We start from the raw sequence: 21,189 nt of genomic DNA, 5'->3' as shown, positions 1-21,189 counted from the left end.
CGCCTACATCCTACCTTGCCTTTACTTATTAAATTCATGTTCATTCGCTTTTAGAATTTTTAGTTTTTATTATTATTTACGCCAGAAATGATTACGAAAATGTTATTTTCTTTTATTTCTTTGAGTTTATTTACTTCTCATAAAAAAACATAAATAAGAATACAAAAAAATATGTTTAAGCAGAGAAGGTTGGTCTACACCTTAAATGTGAAACGTATTACAATTGAAGATAAGATGAATGATTGAAATTTTCATTCGAATGTGTCAAATATAGATGTCAGTTTTACTGAAATTAATTTTCTTTAAATGAACCTTTGTGGTAGTCCAGTTTTGAGGATAGGTATTGAAATATAATTCGATATAATTAACGGTTTAATAAGGTAGATAATTTTAGTAAGAATTAAGAAGGAATTGCGTAAGGTAGGACTTTGAGAATTGTAATATACTCGTAAGAGAAAGTGATGCGTGTATTCGCACTAAATTTTTGAAAATTGTGTTCTTCATTAAGAACTAATATAAAATAAATAAAGGAAAACTTCAATTCTTTAGATTTTTTTAAAATATTGAACACTTAAGATAACCTTTCGTGAGTTTATTTTGAAATCATGTGTGATGTCTTTGAACATGCTATAAAAGAAAGTTATTGGCTTAAACGTTTTATTTTTTGAAAATGATAGTTTCTCTTGTTTTTGTTTTCATTTTTTTTTTTTTTGCAGTAATTGTATTGAAAAGCAGTTTTATTTCTGCTTTGTTTTGCAGTTAATGGTACCTAATTAGAATATTATTGACGTCTAGTCAGTTTGAAGTAATTTGTATTGCTACAAAAGTATTATAGCTAGCTGATTAATTTGTAAATAGTATGAGAAAAGATTTAAGTGCTGTGAGAAAATCAGCTGTGATATTGGAGAATACATAGTTGTGAAAATTTGTAAGCTCTTAATTAGAAGACAAAACGCATTTATATTTTCACCACACTTTACGGGCCTAATAAGGCCATTTTCAGCATCTATTTAGTTTGATCTTATTTGTCTTTGAATTGTTAATCACATATTGATTACGAAGTAAAAACTTCTTTCTTTCTTTTTTTATTTATAGTTCTTTAAATTATACTATACTAAAAATTGACCAAAGTCTATTTTTTAGCTAAATTGTAGTTAGCTTTAGAGGCTAATTTTAAACTAAACGTTTTAACTACTTTAAAGCCAAAAGGTCTAGAAGATGTAGAACAAACTCGGCTACTAATTCAAGAACTTACAATCAAAAGTTATAATATTACATTTTTATTACCACAACAATCACATGAAATTGGTTTTATGTATGAAAAATTATAACGTTACCGGTACTGTTAGGAATAATTTTTTTAAACATAAAGGACTACCTGTTAAATGATATTTTTCACGATTCAATTTTTAATTAAATAACGATGTATTAAATTGTTACCACTTTATAAATAATGCTTAATAATAATAATAATTTTTTATAATCTGTAGACTGCTGGGAAAAGTTGACGCGCCTATGGTTTGCTTTATTATTTATTGTTGTTATTTTATAAGAATAAAGTACTTTTTCTATTCCATGTTGTTTGGAAAATTTCCTGAAATAGCACTCTGAAGACATTTACAGAGTTAGTTATCTCATCTGGAATGCTGTTATTTCTATTTTCACGGTATTTAAAACAAAAATTATTTTTAGATTAGTTCTCATAATACCAATATGCTTATTTTTTATGGACATTAATTACAAATTATTACATGTATAATGTTCCTTAATTTCGGTTTTCTTTTATGGAAAAAGATTACCTGTGAATATATAGTTTGACTTTGAAAAACCACCTAACATTATTAACTAAAATGTGTTTAATAAAAATGACTCATCTTAAAACACAGGAAATGCCACTTTTATCCCTGTATAATGTCGTATAATTGCACTCTAATACAGGAGGAACCTTCAAAATAATTTGGAAGAGCTACAACATTAAGCAGTTTTAACATAAGCATTTGGTTGTTGGATTTTATTTTCTTTTACTTCTACTAAATGAATATATATTTATAATTTTAATTGAGTTTTACCTGAAATACATAATTCTGTGGCTCCTGAGGCCAAAAATGTTTTAATCAGTATCACTGTCACTGTTATGTGTGATAGAGAAAGAACTTGGTATGCCGTTTTTGTCCAAATCGTCACTCCTTGTACCGTGATTTTGGCCGTTATTGAATGCTGTTCTATTGAAGAAATTTCCTTAAATTATACTCCTGATACACATAAAGGCCTAACCACCTTTTATTTAAATTTTTACAGAAAAATTTACTTTTTAGTCATTTTGATAGATCTAGATTCCTTTAAGTCTCTCTGAAATGCTATTAATGTACGTTACTATAAACAATAAACTACAAAAGTTACCCAAGAAGTACAAACTTTGGCGAAAATGGCTTACAATTAAAGTCGCATTTTACTATTTATTTTCTAGAAAAAAGCTTTCATCTATTTTCATTGCTAACATCCCAACTTGGAATGGACATTGTTTATAAAGCGTTAGTTTTTTTATTTAAACGATTTTTCCTCCTCCCAAATTGGTTTTATGAGGAGTCTGTTAAATTGTCTGAAGATTTTCCTCCTCCCAAATTGGTTTTATGAGGAGTCTGTTAAATTGTCTGAAGATTTTCCTCCTCCCAAATTGGTTTTATGAGGAGTCTGTTAAATTGTCTGAAGATTTTCCTCCTCCCAAATTGGTTTTATGAGGAGTCTGTTAAATTGTCTGAAGATTTTCCTCCTCCCAAATTGGTTTTATGAGGAGTCTGTTAAATTGTCTGAAGATTTTCCTCCTCCCAAATTGGTTTTATGAGGAGTCTGTTAAATTGTCTGAAGATTTTCCTCCTCCCAAATTGGTTTTATGAGGAGTCTGTTAAATTGTCTGAAGATTTTCCTCCTCCCAAATTGGTTTTATGAGGAGTCTGTTAAATTGTCTGAAGATTTTCCTCCTCCCAAATTGGTTTTATGAGGAGTCTGTTAAATTGTCTGAAGATTTTCCTCCTCCCAAATTGGTTTTATGAGGAGTCTGTTAAATTGTCTGAAGATTTTCCTCCTCCCAAATTGGTTTTATGAGGAGTCTGTTAAATTGTCTGAAGATTTTCCTCCTCCCAAATTGGTTTTATGAGGAGTCTGTTAAATTGTCTGAAGATTTTCCTCCTCCCAAATTGGTTTTATGAGGAGTCTGTTAAATTGTCTGAAGATTTTCCTCCTCCCAAATTGGTTTTATGAGGAGTCTGTTAAATTGTCTGAAGATTTTCCTCCTCCCAAATTGGTTTTATGAGGAGTCTGTTAAATTGTCCGAAGATTTTCCTCCTCCCAAATTGGTTTTATGAGGAGTCTGTTAAATTGTCTGAAGATGGAATTTCTTGCTGCGATGAACCTGCCCTAAACAAATCTTTCCCCCTCATTTCTTCAAAACTCTTACTAATCTCTGGTATATAAATTAAATGGAAATCGTGTTTCATATCATATTTTTTTGTCATTAAATTTTACAAATTTCTTTCTTAAGTCTAGTTTCGTTTTTTGTTTTGCTTTTGTGAGACTGGATTTAAACGCGATTGGTTACTAGCCGACATTTAAAACAATAGTAAGAGCTGGAATTTATTTTGAATAAAAATAATATAATCTTTACCATCTATAGCATTTAATCGATGATGAATGACGACGGCAGTGTCTCTGAAGAGTGTTACATGTCTCTGTAATCGAGGAGAAACAGGTGGAGGCAGGATCAAGTAGCATTGCGTGAGCTAATCGCTTCAACAAACTGTGGTATATATAGACTACACCGAGTGAGATCGCTGTTGAAGGGATTTCCCACTTAAACCACTAAAACAGAAATATCAAGCTGGTTGTTTTCCGCTTTATTTCTGACATATACTCTTCTTCTGTGTTTTAGAAAAAATAATTGACCTTTAATAAGTAATAATCACAGTAATGTGGAAAAAGAAACATATCTCTTTAATTTTAAGTAGCAAGTGCATTTGATAGTCTGTTATAATGACAGTGGTACTTGCGACTTGTAATAAACTATAAAAAACAATTGAACAAAAATTTTAAGAAATAAAAATAAAATAACTGCATAAACAAGTATTTTTTATTTTGGTACTGTTGGACGGTGAGCCAAGATCTATATCAGGGCCGGCGTCAGCACCCGGCTTGACCGGACAAGTGCTGGCAATCGCCCCCCTCCTGATTGGAAGACCCAGAAGGAGCGATTAAAGCGAATCAAGAAGTTGAATCAACAAAGCACAAGGTACATGGTTTTAAACAGAATGACCGAAGAAAGAAGACGACGGCTAGTCTTCCGAATAGCGGCCGAAGGTATGGCCTATTTTGTCGCCACATTATTTCCTCGACTAAGGAGCCCGCTGAGAGGCTATGTCGTCCAAGTATGAAATTAGAAATATGAAAGAGAAATCACAATCTTTCTAATCAAAATGAATGAGAATTCATTATTTCTCCGTGTGTTTCTCCTAACTTCAAATCAGGGCTGTCCGGGGTGTACATTCCTGGCTTAGTAACTTAGTAATGTATAAAGAAGTAATCTCAATTCTTGCAGTAAAACTAGACGAGAATTCCTGATTTTTCATTTTATTTTGCAATTGTAACTTCAAATTCAGGCTACCCTGAATGTGTTTCAGATAATTAGAGAATTTGTTAGAGTAATTTAGAGATCTGAGGAGTAAAACCAATTTTATACTGCCTGGAAATAAAAACTCTACTTTATCTGAAGATATTTTGCTTCTGTCGTTGTAGAATTTGAATTAATATGATAGCTGTAGGGATGCTGTATTATTGATATTTCGCTCTTGCGATCAGTTTGCCAGAAATTACCTATATTATCCTTCAATGTAGGAATTTATATGAAAAGCTGGTGTATATTTGTCTAAAGAGTACTTCAAGTCTGAGGTGAATATCTCGTGTTTTAATTATTTGTATCAATTTTTTAACTATTAGTAAATGAACTTTATATCACTTGTAATGGTAAATGGTGTTAATTTAATTATATCAGGTGATATTTATCAAGTATTAGGTAAGGTAGTCATTGTTTTCTGGTTAAATAAACTATTGAAAGTGGAATGTTGAAGAGGGGTACTAAGCTATACAAGTACAGGAGTCCAGAGTGAAGGAAAGAGGATCCTTAAGATGTGAGCCCCCCGGTCTGGGGAAGTAGACCGTTTTCAGACGATCCCCATAACTGCGCCTGTCTGCCAGTTTCATGAAAGCAGCTTTCATTCTACACGTGAATGGAGCTGGCGAAGAATGATGCCGGGGTCCATTAAGGGAAAAGTAGGTTGTTGAGAAGGCTGAGCCCTTCCAACGGACCGTCCATCATCCATCCATCTCCAGTGTCTCCAGACACTCATCAAATTATGTTCGTTAGGCCATTATTCATTTTGTAGAAGTTATGTTACTGTGTACACGCTGTATTATTTATATGAGCTACCACAATCCAAAGAATTTATTTTATTTCTAGCCTCAAGGAAATAGTTGTAAAAGTATAAAAACTTAATATTTGTTACTAGTAACTGATCAACAGCTAGTTTAGCATCACTTCCTTTTCCTCATTACAAGTTTCCACAGAATGAATGTTGTTTTCTCTAAACAATCATTAGAGCAACTGTTGCTATTGAATTTCCGAAATTGCGATAATTTTCAATTTTTTCTGAACTTTCAAAGTAATAGACCTAATGTTGTGATTAATTCCTGGTATAAGAATAGACTAGGAGAAATTTAGGAATTTCTTGTAAAAGTAGCAAAGGTTTACCTTATTATCCATTTTTACACATCGCTTCTAGTGGCCCCCGGGTGCCGACGTAGTCCTTGCTGTGTATATAATCCACCTCTGGCTTAATTATTAACACTGAAGCGGAAATCCTAATATTTCCAGTCAAACTAGACAAGAATTCCTTATTTTTCATTTTATTTTGCAATTTTAAATACAAATTCGGAGTGCCCTGTTTGTACAGTGCAATTCACGCATGAATTCCGAATTACAGCTAAAAAACTAATTGGAAAAATGAGTAACTCTCTAGTTTTGAACAAACATATTTAGTTTATAGTTTATTATAGTAATAACTTAAGTCCAAAGAGGGATGTACATACAGGATAGACTGATTTTGAAGTTACGGGTGCAAAATTAATAGAAGAATAAGTAATTCTGGTCTACTTTGACTGGAAAGATTGAGATTTCCGCTTAGTAAATTTCGTTACCAAGCCAGAGGTGGAATGTACACACAGGGTAGACCGATTTTGAAGTTACGAGTGCAAAATTAATAGAAAAATAAGTAATTCTGGTCTACTTTGACTGGAAAGATTGAATTTCCGCTTTGTAAATTTCGTTACTAAGCCAGAGGTGGAATGTACACACAGGGTAGAGCGATTTTGAAGTTACGAGTGCAAAAATTATAGAAAAATAAGTAATTCTGGTCTACTTTGACTGGAAAGATTGAGATTTCCGCTTTGTAAATTTCGTTACTAAGCCAGAGGTGGAATGTACACACAGGGTAGAGCGATTTTGAAGTTACGAGTGCAAAAATTATAGAAAAATAAGTAATTCTGGTCTACTTTGACTGGAAAGATTGAGATTTCTTTTTTCATTCTTTTGCAACCTTTCTTCTTCTTTTGTTTAAAACTAGAAGAGAATTTCTTTTTCTTCTATTTTTTTTTTCCATTGCAGCACTTTTCGGCGTAAGCCGGGTGCTGATGTCGGCCCTGGATATATTTTTTAAAACTCCATGACTCTCCAATTCCTTCCAGTTTTCTTTCGCCAGGACTTTAATGGCGGTTGTGTTCGAGGATCTGCCACTTTAAGCATTTCTTCAATTTACCATTTATGTACAAAATACAATTTTACTGCGATCTTAAATTTGTCGCCTGGATAACTGAACGCATTAATTGAAATGTGATGTTAAATAAAATTTCTCGTTTAGAAATATAATGGAAGAGAAATCAGATTCGCTTCTGAGTACTGACTTCCTTCTTGATTGATCTGTATCGGATCGCAAACTTTTATCTCTTCTATTTCTGGTGTGCTATAGTCAGCTATAATCTCTGGCACATCTGGAAGATGGTTTTTACTTTGGGTGTCCTCTTAGGATAGTTTCTGTTCTGTGCATTTCTTTGGCCATCATTTTTTCGCGTTTTATATAGTCATTCCATATAAGGATCTTTTACTAGGTTCTCTCCACTTCGTCTGCGTCAATTCGATTATTGTCAATATATTTTTATCAACTATTGAGTAGAGAGCTTAATTAGCGATTCCATAGTCATTTGTAATGAAATAGTTGGTGAAATAGTGCTGAATACTATAAACTTGTAAAAAGCTCCTTGCCGCAGATGCGAGAAGGACAGAAATATCTCTGATTCTACCATTATTTAAGTCTTTTAAGTTTATACCTCACGAATCCATACGATTTATTTATTACATACTTTACTAAGAGAATGTTCTTGTTTGAAAAATAGATATTGTTAATGTAATAAATGTATAAGTACAATTTATTGATTACAGGTACATTATGTAAACGTTAATGACATGTATTAGTTAAAGGTTTTAGTTCATTACAAACTCTACCTACATTCCGATTAATAAATTAGTGTATTGGATTCATTATTTTCTTATCGAACTGTTTGTATAAAATATCTATTAACTAGTTGTAAGTGTCGAACAGGTCGGCCAGGGGCTATATATAATCCTTGCCGCTTCAAAAAGGAAGTACAACGACCTGCCTTCCACGGCAGTATATATAAACGAGAAATATGAGAAGACCCTAGAAGAAGGAACTGGAAGTTATATATTTTCCTACAGATGCCAGTAAATGCACAATGAAAGTGGTAGGAGGTAACTTTATGAACAATTTTTAAAAAGAAAAAACAATTATTTGTGAAAAAAAGATTAATGGATTTACTGTGACACGAGAATATTAACAATCACGGGATACAATAAATTATAAAATTTCAATTGCTTTTCTTTTAAAGAAAAAAAAGAGGTGATTTTTGGAGATACTTAATCATTTTTACTGTGTTTTCTGAACAATAAGAAATGCGACAGTATTAGTAATATACCAGAGAGATTTTCTGATGATCAAGAGCCGGCGGGTTCATCAAACCACTTCTCACGTTTTTATTCCTCTTACTTCTCTTAAGAGGTAGTATTAAGATCTTGTTAATTTTCCATTTATAGTTTTTGCCGGAAATACAAGTTCTTAGGGTTTTATTAATCACAGTTTTCTATAAAGTAGAAAAACAAATTGATCTCTACATAACGAAAATTGCCTCAAATTCAATGATGTTCTCTTTGGCTGTTACATCTTATGAGTAAAAAAAAAATTACATTTATTGAAATTAAATACTGCAGCGTATTTGCAAGGAATTGCAAAGTCATTTGTAAATTTTATGATCTTTCCTCGTCTTGAAGGATGACAGTAAAATTGGTTGAAAGGGCAAGCTTTAAAGAAGTGGTTTCATAATTAGGTAGTTTATTAGCTGTATCATCATGTCACAAACTGCAAATCTGTAATCATTTTGGGCAATTTGAGTTCATTACATTATTACTTATCCTTTCCTTTCGCAAAAAGAATTATTACAATCGTGTAAATTTTTGAGTTTTCATTTGAAATACTCGTTTTTTCTAAAATTGTTATTATTCAAATAAAATTGAATTAAGTTCTACTTACAAACAAAGCCTGAACGTTTAAGAATTATATTGTTTTTCCTCCTCAATCTTGCTTTTGCTCTCTACAAAGTTGTAGTTACTCCTTAATAGTTTTGAGGTTTCGGAGGCTACAGTTTCGGCTATCTTCATTTGTTGATAGAAGAGGCGCTCATCCTCTTTCATCGCGCTTTCATTCATAACTCAAAATGTTTTAATAAATACTTTGGTATCTTTCTTCTCAGTTAATTTAATCGTCATTTCCGGACAAGTGTAACGTGTTTTCTTGCTGAATTAATTTTCTTTGTTGTGGTATCAATTATAGTCAAAGGGAAATTGAAAATTAGTCCTTATTGAATTATTTTACTTATAGAATATGTCAGATAAAATCAAATTAAAAAGGGAAAAAAGGAACCCACAAAAATTAAATTACGTAAATTAAAGACGTAGTTCTCATCCTTCTTTGCGAATAATGGGAAATTGAATCTACATTTCTGACAGGAAATTGAAAAATGTTGTTAAGAGTTCTCTTATGAATTAAAATTTTACAGGAAATTCATAAAAAATTATTATTTTTGTGTGTTTCTTGAAAACGATATCTTCGATTTTCTACAAACTTTTAACTACAAATTGTATACTTACGTATTCTATATTTTTGATAATTAAAAAACGTACCTTCTGCCATAATACATGTGATTTTAATTTGATAATAATGATTTTTCTAATCCGAGAAGGAATGTTGATCTCTGTATCTTCATTGAAAGGCTCCCCGGATATTGTAAAATCGACACAGACATTGGCCTTACACTAGGTTTTCTCTCCGAAATTTATTTTGAGATTTCAGTGATGATTATTTTCAGTGAGATTTCATATTGTGATTTTTAATGTGTATCTTTGAATCGTGCCAATACCAGGACAACTTACAAATCTATCACTTTCATAATTTCAAAGAATTTTAAAAAAATATTTCTGTAATCTCACGTTAGAATTACGATTTTACAAAATAGGATTATAAATTTTTTTGACCATCTTTATTTTAAGTATTTTAAGCTTTTGATGAGCGTTGGAGTACTTTGTTGCTTTCTAGACATTTGATGTTTATTTGTTAATAACAAAAATATTTGAAAGAAATTTATCAGATTGCAATGCAATTGTAAGTAAATGCTGCGAAAAGAAAAGCCTCTAAACTGCTTCGCGCAGTTTTCCTTTTTGTTTTATTATTACAAAAAAAAAGAGCTGTAGGTCTCAGAGAAAAGACCAATTGCAAGTTGCGAACTTCTTACTTAAGTAGCACTTTTAAAGACGTCTTTAATGAGGTAGATTTCGTAATTCTTAAGGAGAGATTTTCCATTTTTTATAGAAACATTAAATGAATTGCATAAATAAAAGTTATTTAAGAATATATATATTTAGTTTAGAATAAGGACACAACAGACGTTTAATAGTTTAATAGTAGGATGATTATGTCTTTTTTGGTGGACTTAGCTTACCAGAATGGGGAAAGTGCCCTTTTAAAAACAAGCCTAGATGCAATACTGCAATTGTAGGATGATATTGCCAAGTTACTTGAGGGGATCGTGCCCTCCTGCACCGTAATTAAAGATTGCTAAAGTTACTATTTCCTAAGCGTTTTTTTTTTTAGAATGGTCTTTTTGTCTGTCATCAGTAACAAAGAAATAACAGCTTTCAGTCACAGTGTTTCCTTTTTAAGTATTTATTTTTTCGTCCAGTATTTTTATTACCTTTTTTTTCTACCAGCGCAATATTTACTGGCCATAAAGTTGGTTTTCATTTTATAAAAATGGCAAATATCTATTGATCATCTGGCTGAAACTAACAATAAACAATTTTAATTTAATTTTCCAGCAACTATTTCATGATTTACATAGTTATAATTCACACACTGAAATGAATAAAGCAAATTTGATTGCAATTCAAATTGAAGTGGTAGAGCACAATATTTCAGAATAAGGCTACCCAAAAAGAACAAGTTACTTTGTGGCTTGTTGCCGGATTCCCTTTCCCTTTCAACAATCATGCCTGTACCATCTGGTCTACATTTTTTTTTTTTGAGGAACGTAAAAAAATTCATCTTAGAAAGTCCGGGAAGAAATTGAAAGTTTCTAGGCTAGTGCGAAGACAGCGCGCTCTCTCTTCAGTTCGACCTGCCTTCAATAAATGTGCCACCACGGGAATCATATATTTTTTTTAACTTGTCTATACTACCATGTACTACTTTCATTTCATCTATCACATCTGTGAACCCCAGATGTGTTTCCAAACAAATTGTGTCAAAGTAGTATCACAATTACTGCCAGAGGGGTATGTTGTACGAGTGTTTTCCTCAACGACCCTGCTTGTTCTACCAACTGGTGAACATTTGCTTGATTGATCACATTTAATCATTCAGATCGAAACTTTCTCTTATCCATGTCATAGAGGGGGGGCCGTAGGGGACGAGAGGGTCATGTTGGATCTGTTGTAGGATTGCCCTATTTTGTAGAGTTCGTGTGGCATTTGCACAAAAAGTAGACGAAAGAAATTTATTGATCCCATTTACAGTTCGGATTTTGTGATGACAGTCACTCGAATACTTGAAAATATTTTAGTAGTTAAGTCTGATTCGAGATTTGGGGTTCTCGAGCTCGAGGCAAAGATAACACCTTACGAGTAAATATCAGAAACGAGCTCGTATTGCATGGATCGCTTCCAAAGGAACTAAATAATCTTCTTAAAACTGTAAGAGTAGCTTCATAATTTCATCTGAAGCTGCGAATTAAAATGACTGTTCTCCAGCTTCAAATACAAAAGCTTTAGCTTTTCTTCTGCAGATTGGCCAGGAATGCTGAGAATCTCCAAGTTCTTTTGCATAATAACCATGCTTGCTTCATCTCTATTTAACGACCGGTTTCATACGTGCCTTCAGGATTTCTAAATTTGATTTATGGTTTACACCCTTAACAAAGAGATATTGTCCTTCACCCAATTAATATGAGTAGATATTTATTTTGGGCAAAAATTAATTTTTACTTCAAGTGTATCCCTGGCTACATGTATCTATCTTATATTTTTATGATTTAATGCTTTCTTCATTCTATCGAATCTTTGTTAGAAATCAAAATAAGTAATGGCTTCGAAGAAAATTAGGAATATCTACTATTTTTGTTTAATTTTAGATGCCTTTCTTCATTACTAAGCAGTAGTATAAGTATAATTAAATTTTAAGGAATACCTTTACAATTTTTTTAAGTCTTGATTCAGATGTTTGTGACTATTAAGAAATCACTGAATTTAATGTGTTATATATCTTGTACAGCGGTGAGAGTGAGTTCTAACTCATTAATTAAAATTTCGTAGGAATTTCTAATTTAAATTTCATTTACAGTATCGATTTTGAGTAGATTTTTGCAGTTTTCTTGAAAATGTTCTAACATTTTCTTTGAAATTCAAATCCTCATAGCACACTTTTATAACTGTAACATTTTCCAAGCTTTTTATGGTAGTTCGTTAGGAAAGATGAAACTCTTATACGATCATTTAAGGCAATGCATGGAATCGTTACTTTTGTTACACTAATTGGATTTAATTTTGTAAGAAAGATTTGAAATAAGAAGAATAATTCCATTTTACTGAATATATTTCTGTGGTTTTTAAAATTGAAAGTTTAATGCAAGATTAACACCAGATTATAAAACCAGTATTTATCAAATATGTGATTGATTTTGGATTTTAGAAACTATGTGTTTGGTTTGTTTATGTCAGTTTGTACGTACTGATGAGTATATGGTATAACTCTGGTTTATGTTTGTCTATTGCGAGTTATATACGAGATCTAAAAGCTAAGGGATTGGTTATATACTGACCGTTATCTGTGTCCACTTATCCTATATTTATGTATTACATACAGTTTGACTTCTCTCTCTCTCTCCGTGTTCATTTTAATGAGTGTTTTCTAGGACAACGACTGGCGATCTCTCACAACTTATATGAGAATAGTTGTATGCTTGACTCTCTATGGTAATGACACCATGTTCTGTTTGCTGAAACAAATACAACTGTTTATAAGGAAAAAATTGGGAAAATTGCTAAAAAGAAAAGAAGACACAGACAACTTTCATCGTTTGAATAGAAAACATTTTTCCTTGCTGCGAGAATGGAGATATCTGTCTGAGGAAGTTCTGTCATCCTGGAAGTGATCTTTCTTTGGACATTTTCAGTGCGAAGCTTATCATCTTTGATAAACGGGTTTAGGGAGAGGTGTCACCCGCCTTTGATTGTCACTAATCTATCGACGATAAACGACTTTAAGACTGTGGAAGTCCAAGTGTACTTTTTCAATAAAAATTATCAATTGTTTCCTTGTAGATATAAATGTTTCTTCACTGTTATGTTTGCTTCCTTTCTCTGGAAGCTCTATAAAAATTACTCTTTTGCTTCCTAGCTGACAACGTCCATGGACAAGGGCCTTACTAACGGGGGATCCCCAAACCATTGTACTAGTTCTTAGAAAGTACCGAAGCCTCTGTACCCTTGAGTTGCTGTGATAGTTCTATTAAGTTAGTTCTTTTTCCTTGGCACCAGAGAAAGTACGATCATTCCAGAATTATTAAACTCTTTAAGACTGGAAGAAGTTTGACCTGATTTGATATGTACTCCTCTTTTTTCCTTTTCTCCCACTCTGAACTGCGTCATCAACTCAGGGCGTTTACTTCTGGATGAAATTACCAGTAAAAAAAGAAACAATTACTTTTCTAGTACATGAAAATACCACATTTACCCAGTAGTTATTAAATATAACAATCATCATTATCTTCATGGTAATTTAGGTTATTTTAGGCAATTATTATGGTGACATTTTTTTAAAAAATTGGTGTAAAAATATTTGCCCTTTTATTTTTATTTTTTTCCTTCTTAAAAAACTATTAAGGCTCTCTGTTATTATTGATAGTTAAATAATAAAATGAATGACGTAGTGATAATTTTAAAATAAACATTTGGAGTTTACAAAGATGAGTTGTAATCACCAAAAGTCAAAATAACGTATTCTCTTCTTTAAAAAAATTATCCAAATTGCAGGGAAAAGGTATCAGCTTTTCTCGAATATTTGTATATTCTCTCCTCTCCACCTCTCTCACTCACTAACACGCAATATTCCTGCGTGCATGTACTGATTATTTAAAAATATATCTATATAGCTCTTTTCCTTAGAAAAATTAAGATATGTTGAAGTTTTCCTTAAGAAATCAGACCAAAATCGATCATCAACAGGAATGTGGCTATTCAGAATCGCTGTTTCAGTGACTTTTTAAAATTTCCGTTTAATTATTTACCCATCTGAAAGGCTTTTCTTTTTTGAAAATATTGTTAGGTCCTCATTACTGGATAATGGACCTCTGATGACACATGAAAATCCGAAACTGGTCAGGAATACAAGAAATATGCTTGCTACGACGGATAAAACCAAATATTTCCCTTTCATTTGGAAAATATTTTTGAAACAATTTTCTTTTTGGGGGGAGTTAATGATTTCTGGAAAACTGATGTTAAGTTTCCCTCTAGGGCGCCATTAAAAAAACAAACAATCAAATCAATCCTCCGCTTATTACATAATCAAGAAATATTAAAAGTACTAACAGATTATTAAATTCTATGAAAATATAATATGTAGGATAGGAACAAGTTTTTAGAAATTGAAGATTTGAAATACAAATTAGAAATTTGTTTTTTTTGTGTTAATATTCATTTTGTTCGATATTAAGTCGATACTAAAAATGAGCAAGAAGTTAACTTGCATTAGATAGTGGGAAAAGAAGCAACAATATTGAAAAATATTCAAAAGGAAGGGAGGTGGATAGAGAAGCAATTCAAATTAAGGCTGGAATAGTGGGGGACGCCACCAGTCTTCAAAACACTTTTTACATAGATACAATTCAATACTTTATTAATAATCCATAAACTCTGAGAACAATAAAATAGTCAGATGTACAAGGCAATATACACGTGAGGATAAACAATATATATAATTCCAAAAGGGAAGAATAATTACAATAATTAATTGTCCAAGACAATATGTAACTGGGGAAATGACCTTGTACTTAACAACGTGCTTGCCGCGCACTAAATACAATAAAATAGTCAAATGTACAAGGCGATATACACATGAGGATAACCAATTTATATAATGACAAAAGGGAAAAATAATTACAATAATTAATAGTTCAATACAATATGTAACTGGGGAAATGACCTTGTACTTAACAACGTGCTTGACGCGCACTAAATACAATAAAATAATTACGCTAATTACATACGAATATATATATATATATGTTGTCCAACAGATTAACGATTTGTCCATAAAACTTGTGAACAAAAAACCAGGTTTTTATATCATCAAACTTTTCACAATGTAAAAGCAAGAAAAAGGACGCTAACATGGCCGACATTACTTCACACACTGACGCTTGACCTCACGTCCTACCAGCGCCTCCCCTCTCTCCTCGTGCTCACCCAATTCCGCCAACTGACTCAGGGAAAAAACAAGTCTGGGGGGCCGCCACTCTTGGGGAACCAAACATCCTCCCCCGCAGTGGACTCGCAGAGATCCACTTACTGAGTTGGCAGGGGGCAAAGCTTCCGGACAGGCCGGCTAATCAGTCCTGAAGTTGTCTTGACCTCGGCCACCCTGGCCACGTCGTCTCGGCCATGGTGAAGCTTGACGATTCGGCCTATGGACCACTGCAGGGGAGGAAGGTTGTCGTCCATGATCATGACTATTTGTCCCACTGCCGCGGGGAAGGAAGGCGAATGCCATTTGAGCATGGCTTGCTGCTCGAGGAGGTACTCCTTGTGCCATCTTTTCCAAAACTGTCCAACAGTGAGCTGTGCCATTGCCCATTTCGATTTGAGCGCAGTGCGAGGAGTTAAGGAGCTATCGGGAGGTAGCGCAGTCATAGGTCGCATAATCAGAAAGTGACCTGGCGTCAGGACTTGCAGGTCATCTGGCGAGGACGAGACAGCGGTAAGAGGTCTGGAATTTAATATGGCTTCAATTTGACAAATGATTGTGAGGAAACACTCCATGGTGGGCTCTTGAGTGCCTAACATGACCTTCAGTAGTCTTTTGGTAGATTTAACGGCTGCTTCCCAGAGACCTCCGAAGTGTGGTGCTCGAGGGGGGATGAAATGCCACTCGATGCTTCTTTTGTTGGATTCTCTTAGAATGGCCTCCTGAGACTTGGCGTCATTTAGTAGTGCAGATACCTCCTTGAGTCTTCTTTTGGCTCCGACGAAGTTAGTGCCGTTATCCGACCAAATGTGACTCGGCACACCCCTCCTGGCAACAAAGCGGTTCAGGGCAGCTAAAAATGCCTGTGTTGTAAGGTCTGTGACTAGTTCCAGGTGTATGGCCTTGGTGGAAAAACAGACGAAAATGGCGAGGTAAGACTGGAGGACTTTGGCTGAACGCAGGGAAGCAATTTTCACGTTGAAGGGGCCCGCGTAGTCTATGCCAGTGGTGGCGAAGGGTGATGAAGCGCTGACTCTTCCTTCGGGCAGTTGACCCATGAGTGGGTTGAAGGGTGTTGGCTTGACACTGAAACACTTGTTACAGGCTCCCAATTGTCGGCGGACAACATTCTTACCATTAACAATCCAATATCGATTTCTCAAAAACGCATGAGTGGCAGTGGGGCCTACGTGGAGGTTGGATATGTGGGCATCTTGTATGACCAGGGCCGTGAGGGGGTGTTGCGAAGGCAACAAGGCAGGGTGCTTTTGATATTCGGGGACATCGGCCAGTCTGAGTCTCCCTCCGACTCGCAACACTCCATCAGTGTGCAGAAATAGGCCTAACGTTTTAACGAGGCGTAGTCTAGGCCGAGGGGACTGAGCATCCTCAATTTCTTCGGAAAGCGAGTGCTGTTGGGCTCGGACTATTAGAACTCGCAGGGCTTCGCTACGTTCCTTTACATTCAATGGACCTGACATACGATGTACTGGATTTTTAGTATTGTGGGCGAATCGCAGGCACCAGGCCACTACATTTTGCAGAGTGTACAGACTGGAAAATTTAGACTCTAATTCCTCAGGGCAGGGCATTACACTTGACACGTTAAGGGCCTGGGAGCGAATTTCTGCTCCTACGACAGGGTCAGACAAATCGGCATTTACTGGCCCAAGGGGCCATGACTCGTGGTTTGATTTCAACCAAGGGGGACCTTCCCACCATAACTGGTGACTCACTAATTCTTGAGGACGTACTCCACGTGAGGCACAGTCAGCGGGGTTTTGTGAGGAGGAGATGTGGAACCATTGCGAGGCGGGAACCTTTTCCAAGATAGCCGCTACTCTATTACCCACGAACACCTTCCAATGCGGAGGTGGTGTTGCTGTGATCCAGGCAAGGGCAATGGTAGAATCAGAAAAGGCTAGGATATTTTGGGTGGTTATCTGAGGGAACAGCAGACTGACTTTGTGAATTGTAAGGGCAAGTAGGTGGGCCGCACAGAGCTCCAGACGAGGGAGCGTGACCGGTTTCATGGGGGCCATTCTGGCTTTAGACATGACCAGGCTAATGGTAGTGTTCTCAGACTGGGACACAAGGTAGACCACTGCCGCATAGGCTCGCTCAGACGCGTCAGCGAAACCCACTAAATAGCACTTAGGATTGGGTAATGACAAAAATCTAGGTATGCGTATTTTGGACAGATCAGGCAAGGAAACAGCAAACTGAGACCATTCCTGGGCAATTGATGAGGGCAGGGGGTCATCCCAATCAAACGAGGCTTGACAAACTATTCTAAATATTGCACGGGCAAAAACTGTTATGGGAATTAGCCATCCCAAGGGGTCAAAGACTTTGGCAATCTGGCTGGCTAATTGTCTTTTAGTTTGAACATTAGGCACGGAACGGATTAGAAAGTGGAAGTAATCTTGAGCAGGGTTCCAACAAAGTCCGAGGATTTTCAATTGTGACTCCTCATCGTTTTCTAAACAGACTGAGGACATGGCTGGAAGTAGATATTCAGAGGGTATTTTATTTAATAATTGCGGTTGATTTGAGGCCCACTTTCTGAGTTCAATTTGAGCCTGACTCAATAATTGGATTAACTGATCTCTGGATTGCAATGCCACTTCTAGAGAAGGGCCTCCTCCAGAAATGTCATCCACATAGGTACGGTCGCGGAGTATCTCAGAGGCCAGGGGAAAGGAAGCCTGAGAGGTCAGAGCTAATTCTTGAAGGACGCGACATGCCAAGTAGGGGGCTGACGTGGTTCCATAGGTCACAGTGCACAAACGGTACTCCTGCACTGGTTGGCTCGTGTCAAATCGCCACAGTATGCGTAACAAATCCCTGTCTTCCGGGGGGTGTTGTATCTGTCTAAACATTTGGCGAATGTCGGCCGTAAAGACCCATTTGTCCACTCTAAATCTGGTAACCACCTTCCAGATATCGAGCTGTAAACGGGGTCCAGGGAGCAAGAGCTCATTGAGGGAGATGCCTGAAGAGGACTTCTGGGAAGCGTTAAATACTACACGAATCTTCTCCGGGGGATCGTCTGGACGGTGTACCGCATGATGGGGAATATAATAGACAATTTGGCCTGACTTGAGAGGAGGGGCCAGTTCCATATGATTCGAATCTAAGTAGTCTTGCATAAACTCCACATAGGGAGCACGGAGATGTGGGGACTTGGCATGACGGGATTCAGTTTGTAGGAGACGCCTTAAAGCAATCTTTCTGGATTCACCGAGGCAACACGGACTGGTTTTAAATGGCAGTGCTACTGAAAACCGACCATCAGGAAGTCGGAAATGTGACTTCGAGAAGCACTCTTCAGCCTTCAATTCGTCCGGGGTGAGAGGCGAAACCTCCGACACTTCCTCCAAGGCAAACATTCTTTCCATCAGGCGTGACAAGACTAGGTCAGGGGGGTGTGATATAGATTGGGGGATTTTACCCGAGCCGAGTCGGAGTACCGTGGGTTGGGCAGGAATTGCCGGCATATGAGTGACTAGAGAGGGACCAACAGGTGAATCAGAACCTTCGGAGAGAGCAACCCCGGCAGAAGTTGTGGTGGGGGGCAGCGTTTCAGGAAGGAAGGTATTACAAGTTTGCAGCGGCCGCCGCGTTCTAATCAGACGTTGAGGTTTCGGGGTTGGAAGTTGGATAGCCAAAGTTGGAGGAGTGGGCTGCTGAGTGATGACTTCCTCTTGGGGAGTAGACCTGGCTTGGGCGGAGGACACAGACAAACTAGGGGGGCCTGATTGTCCGGACTGCGCGGGGAGTTCAGGGTTCTTGCAAGCAAGCTGTTCCGACTCGGACCGGTACAAGAGGGTTTCGGCCGAAGGCTTGTTTTCTGGGCTAGACTGGTTAGCAGGTGCCTTAGGAGCTGGTAGTTGACCATATTTATGCTTGAACAAAATTCTATAATAGGTCCGATATAACTTGGAGTTGGACCTGCTGTCCTTGACAGAAGCGTGAAAACAAACCCGCCTCGAGGGGAAGCTTCTCAAGGGGCCAGACATAATCCAGCCAAGAGTTGTTAGTCGGGCGTTGGGGGAACCATTTTGTGCCCGGATTATTTGACTAAGGTCGATGGCGTCAAAAACCGAGGCTGAAAATACTACGTCTATAGGACTCGGTTCGTTAAAGTTTGGGTCGGCTAACTGTTTATCCGCCAAATGCTGCCAATCCTTAACAGGGAAATAAGAGGACGGTGCATCTGGGACAGTCTTGGTGACTATGCGGAAGGGGACTTTGATTTGGGAAAATGGGGGACATTGCCTTACATTGGTAGAAACTTGACCTACGACTTGGGTGGCGATGTTGCCTCCTATCCCTCGAATCCCACCTGACATAGGGTTATAGTTCAATTTACTTTCTTTGGCGAATTTCTTGGACATCAAATTTATCTCACTGCCTGAATCCAGCAGGGCACGAGCGCGATACCACTGGCCATCTCCTCCAAGGAGGTAAACCAGGGCAGTGGGGGATACCGACAAATCGGAAGGGAAAGACTTCAAAATAGCTTTGCTTTGTGGATTAGGTCTATGACACAAGTGACAGTTTCGGCGAAAACTCGACAAAACATGGCAGGACTGGGGAATGGTATCGCGCGGGCCGAATCCCTAAAAGGTAGCTTTTGGTGAATCACTACCAAAGTAGATAGTTGGGAGTGAAGAAAGGGTGCTGCTACCAGACGAAGTCGAAGGATAAGAAACGTCATCTCGAAGGTGGGGAACTGCCCTTCTGGGAGAAGGGTCAGGAAGTTTCTTAGTCAGCTTAGGGCTTAAAGACATTAACGGGGGAATGACAACATCGGGTAAAGTCCTTTGACTTAGACTAGAAGAGGGGGGAGGAGGGTGAAGGGTGGTGTGATGAGCACCAGCGCACTCCAAACACCCAGCACTTCGAGGGCATTGAGCCACTGAGTGAGATTTGGAGAAACAGTTAACACATAAGTGGTTCTCAGTGATGAAACTCCATCTATTACTCACTGGCAGTCGCAGGTATTCGTTACAATTAGATATCAGATGCCACTCGTCACAAAAGTAACAGCGTAAGGAGTGGACTGGAGGGGAAGGAGCTCTCGATGTGGAGGGGGGTGTCCGTCGGGCAGGAATAGGAGAAGAGGATTTCTTGGGTGAAGGGGGCGGAGACTTAGCTGATTTGGGTGTGTGGGTCTTGGAGGGCTTCAAGGTGGAGACAGCCCTAGGCTTAAAGAATGTTCTAGGAAGGGAAGGGGTTTCAGATTGTTGGGAGGAGGGGCCTTCAGGGAGACGACTAGAGGGAGCTGTCACGTCTTGGGGCGAAGAGGTGGATTTCCTTAATGTTATTTTAGGGGCGAACTTGTCTTCTTGATTTTTCAAGAATTCCAGCACTTGTGCACTTTGGGGCAGTTCATCAAAGGATCTTAAATACTTCTTCCTAAACTCCTCTTGGAGGTTAGCAGACAAGGCCGACAGAATTACATGACACAAAAGGAAGTCCAACGGCTGGGGAATATCGTGTTGATCTAGTAGCATTTGCCTCCTTGAAATCCAAGCGATACATTCATCAATGGTGGGGTTCCCTTCCGGGACCTGAAGGAAGGTTTCGAACAACGCACTGGCGGTACGCAACTTGCCTTCATAGCGAGCATCCAAGGTCTCCCAGGCAGAGCTGTAACCTTCCTCTGTAGGCGTGGAATTCTGAATAATAGACAGAGGGGGGCCTTTCAAGCAGGACTTAAGAGCTTGGAGACGCCTATGAGGAGGCAGGGACAATTTATTGATCTCAAACTGGAAGGTGCGCTTGAACTCCTGGTAAGCGAGAACATCCCCTTCGAATGGGGTGATCTTTGGAATCACCAATTCCTGTAATTGTCTCCTCGCGAGTTCGACCACCGACTCGTCCGAGACCAAGACTTGAGAAACTGGGCCAGGAGGGGCAGACGCGCAAAACGAAATAGACGAATCTAGAATAGGTGCAATCCTTGACAAATGGACTAGCTCAGCTTGGGCAA

At 37.2% G+C, this 21,189-nt stretch overlaps 2 protein-coding genes across 2 annotated transcripts in view; one reads left to right on the top strand and one right to left on the bottom strand.

Moving 5' to 3' along the window:
* The window catches only part of LOC141452889 (beta-1,4-glucuronyltransferase 1), a 159,929-nt gene that overhangs the window by 9,685 nt on the left and 129,055 nt on the right, over positions 1–21,189 (top strand). The gene's annotated exons all lie outside the window — the stretch shown is intronic.
* LOC141452740 (uncharacterized) lies at positions 15,290–19,543 on the bottom strand. The gene has a single exon (XM_074125138.1). The coding sequence runs from the start codon at positions 19,541–19,543 to the stop codon at positions 15,290–15,292; it is 4,254 nt and encodes a 1,417-aa protein (XP_073981239.1).

Source organism: Rhodnius prolixus, unplaced genomic scaffold (genome assembly GCF_049639745.1).
Source record: "Rhodnius prolixus isolate KJV_2025 unplaced genomic scaffold, Rpr scaffold_3, whole genome shotgun sequence".
Lineage (NCBI taxonomy): Eukaryota > Metazoa > Arthropoda > Insecta > Hemiptera > Reduviidae > Rhodnius > Rhodnius prolixus.
Note: the sequence above shows the minus strand (reverse complement) of the source record. Positions and strands in the feature narration are given on the sequence as shown.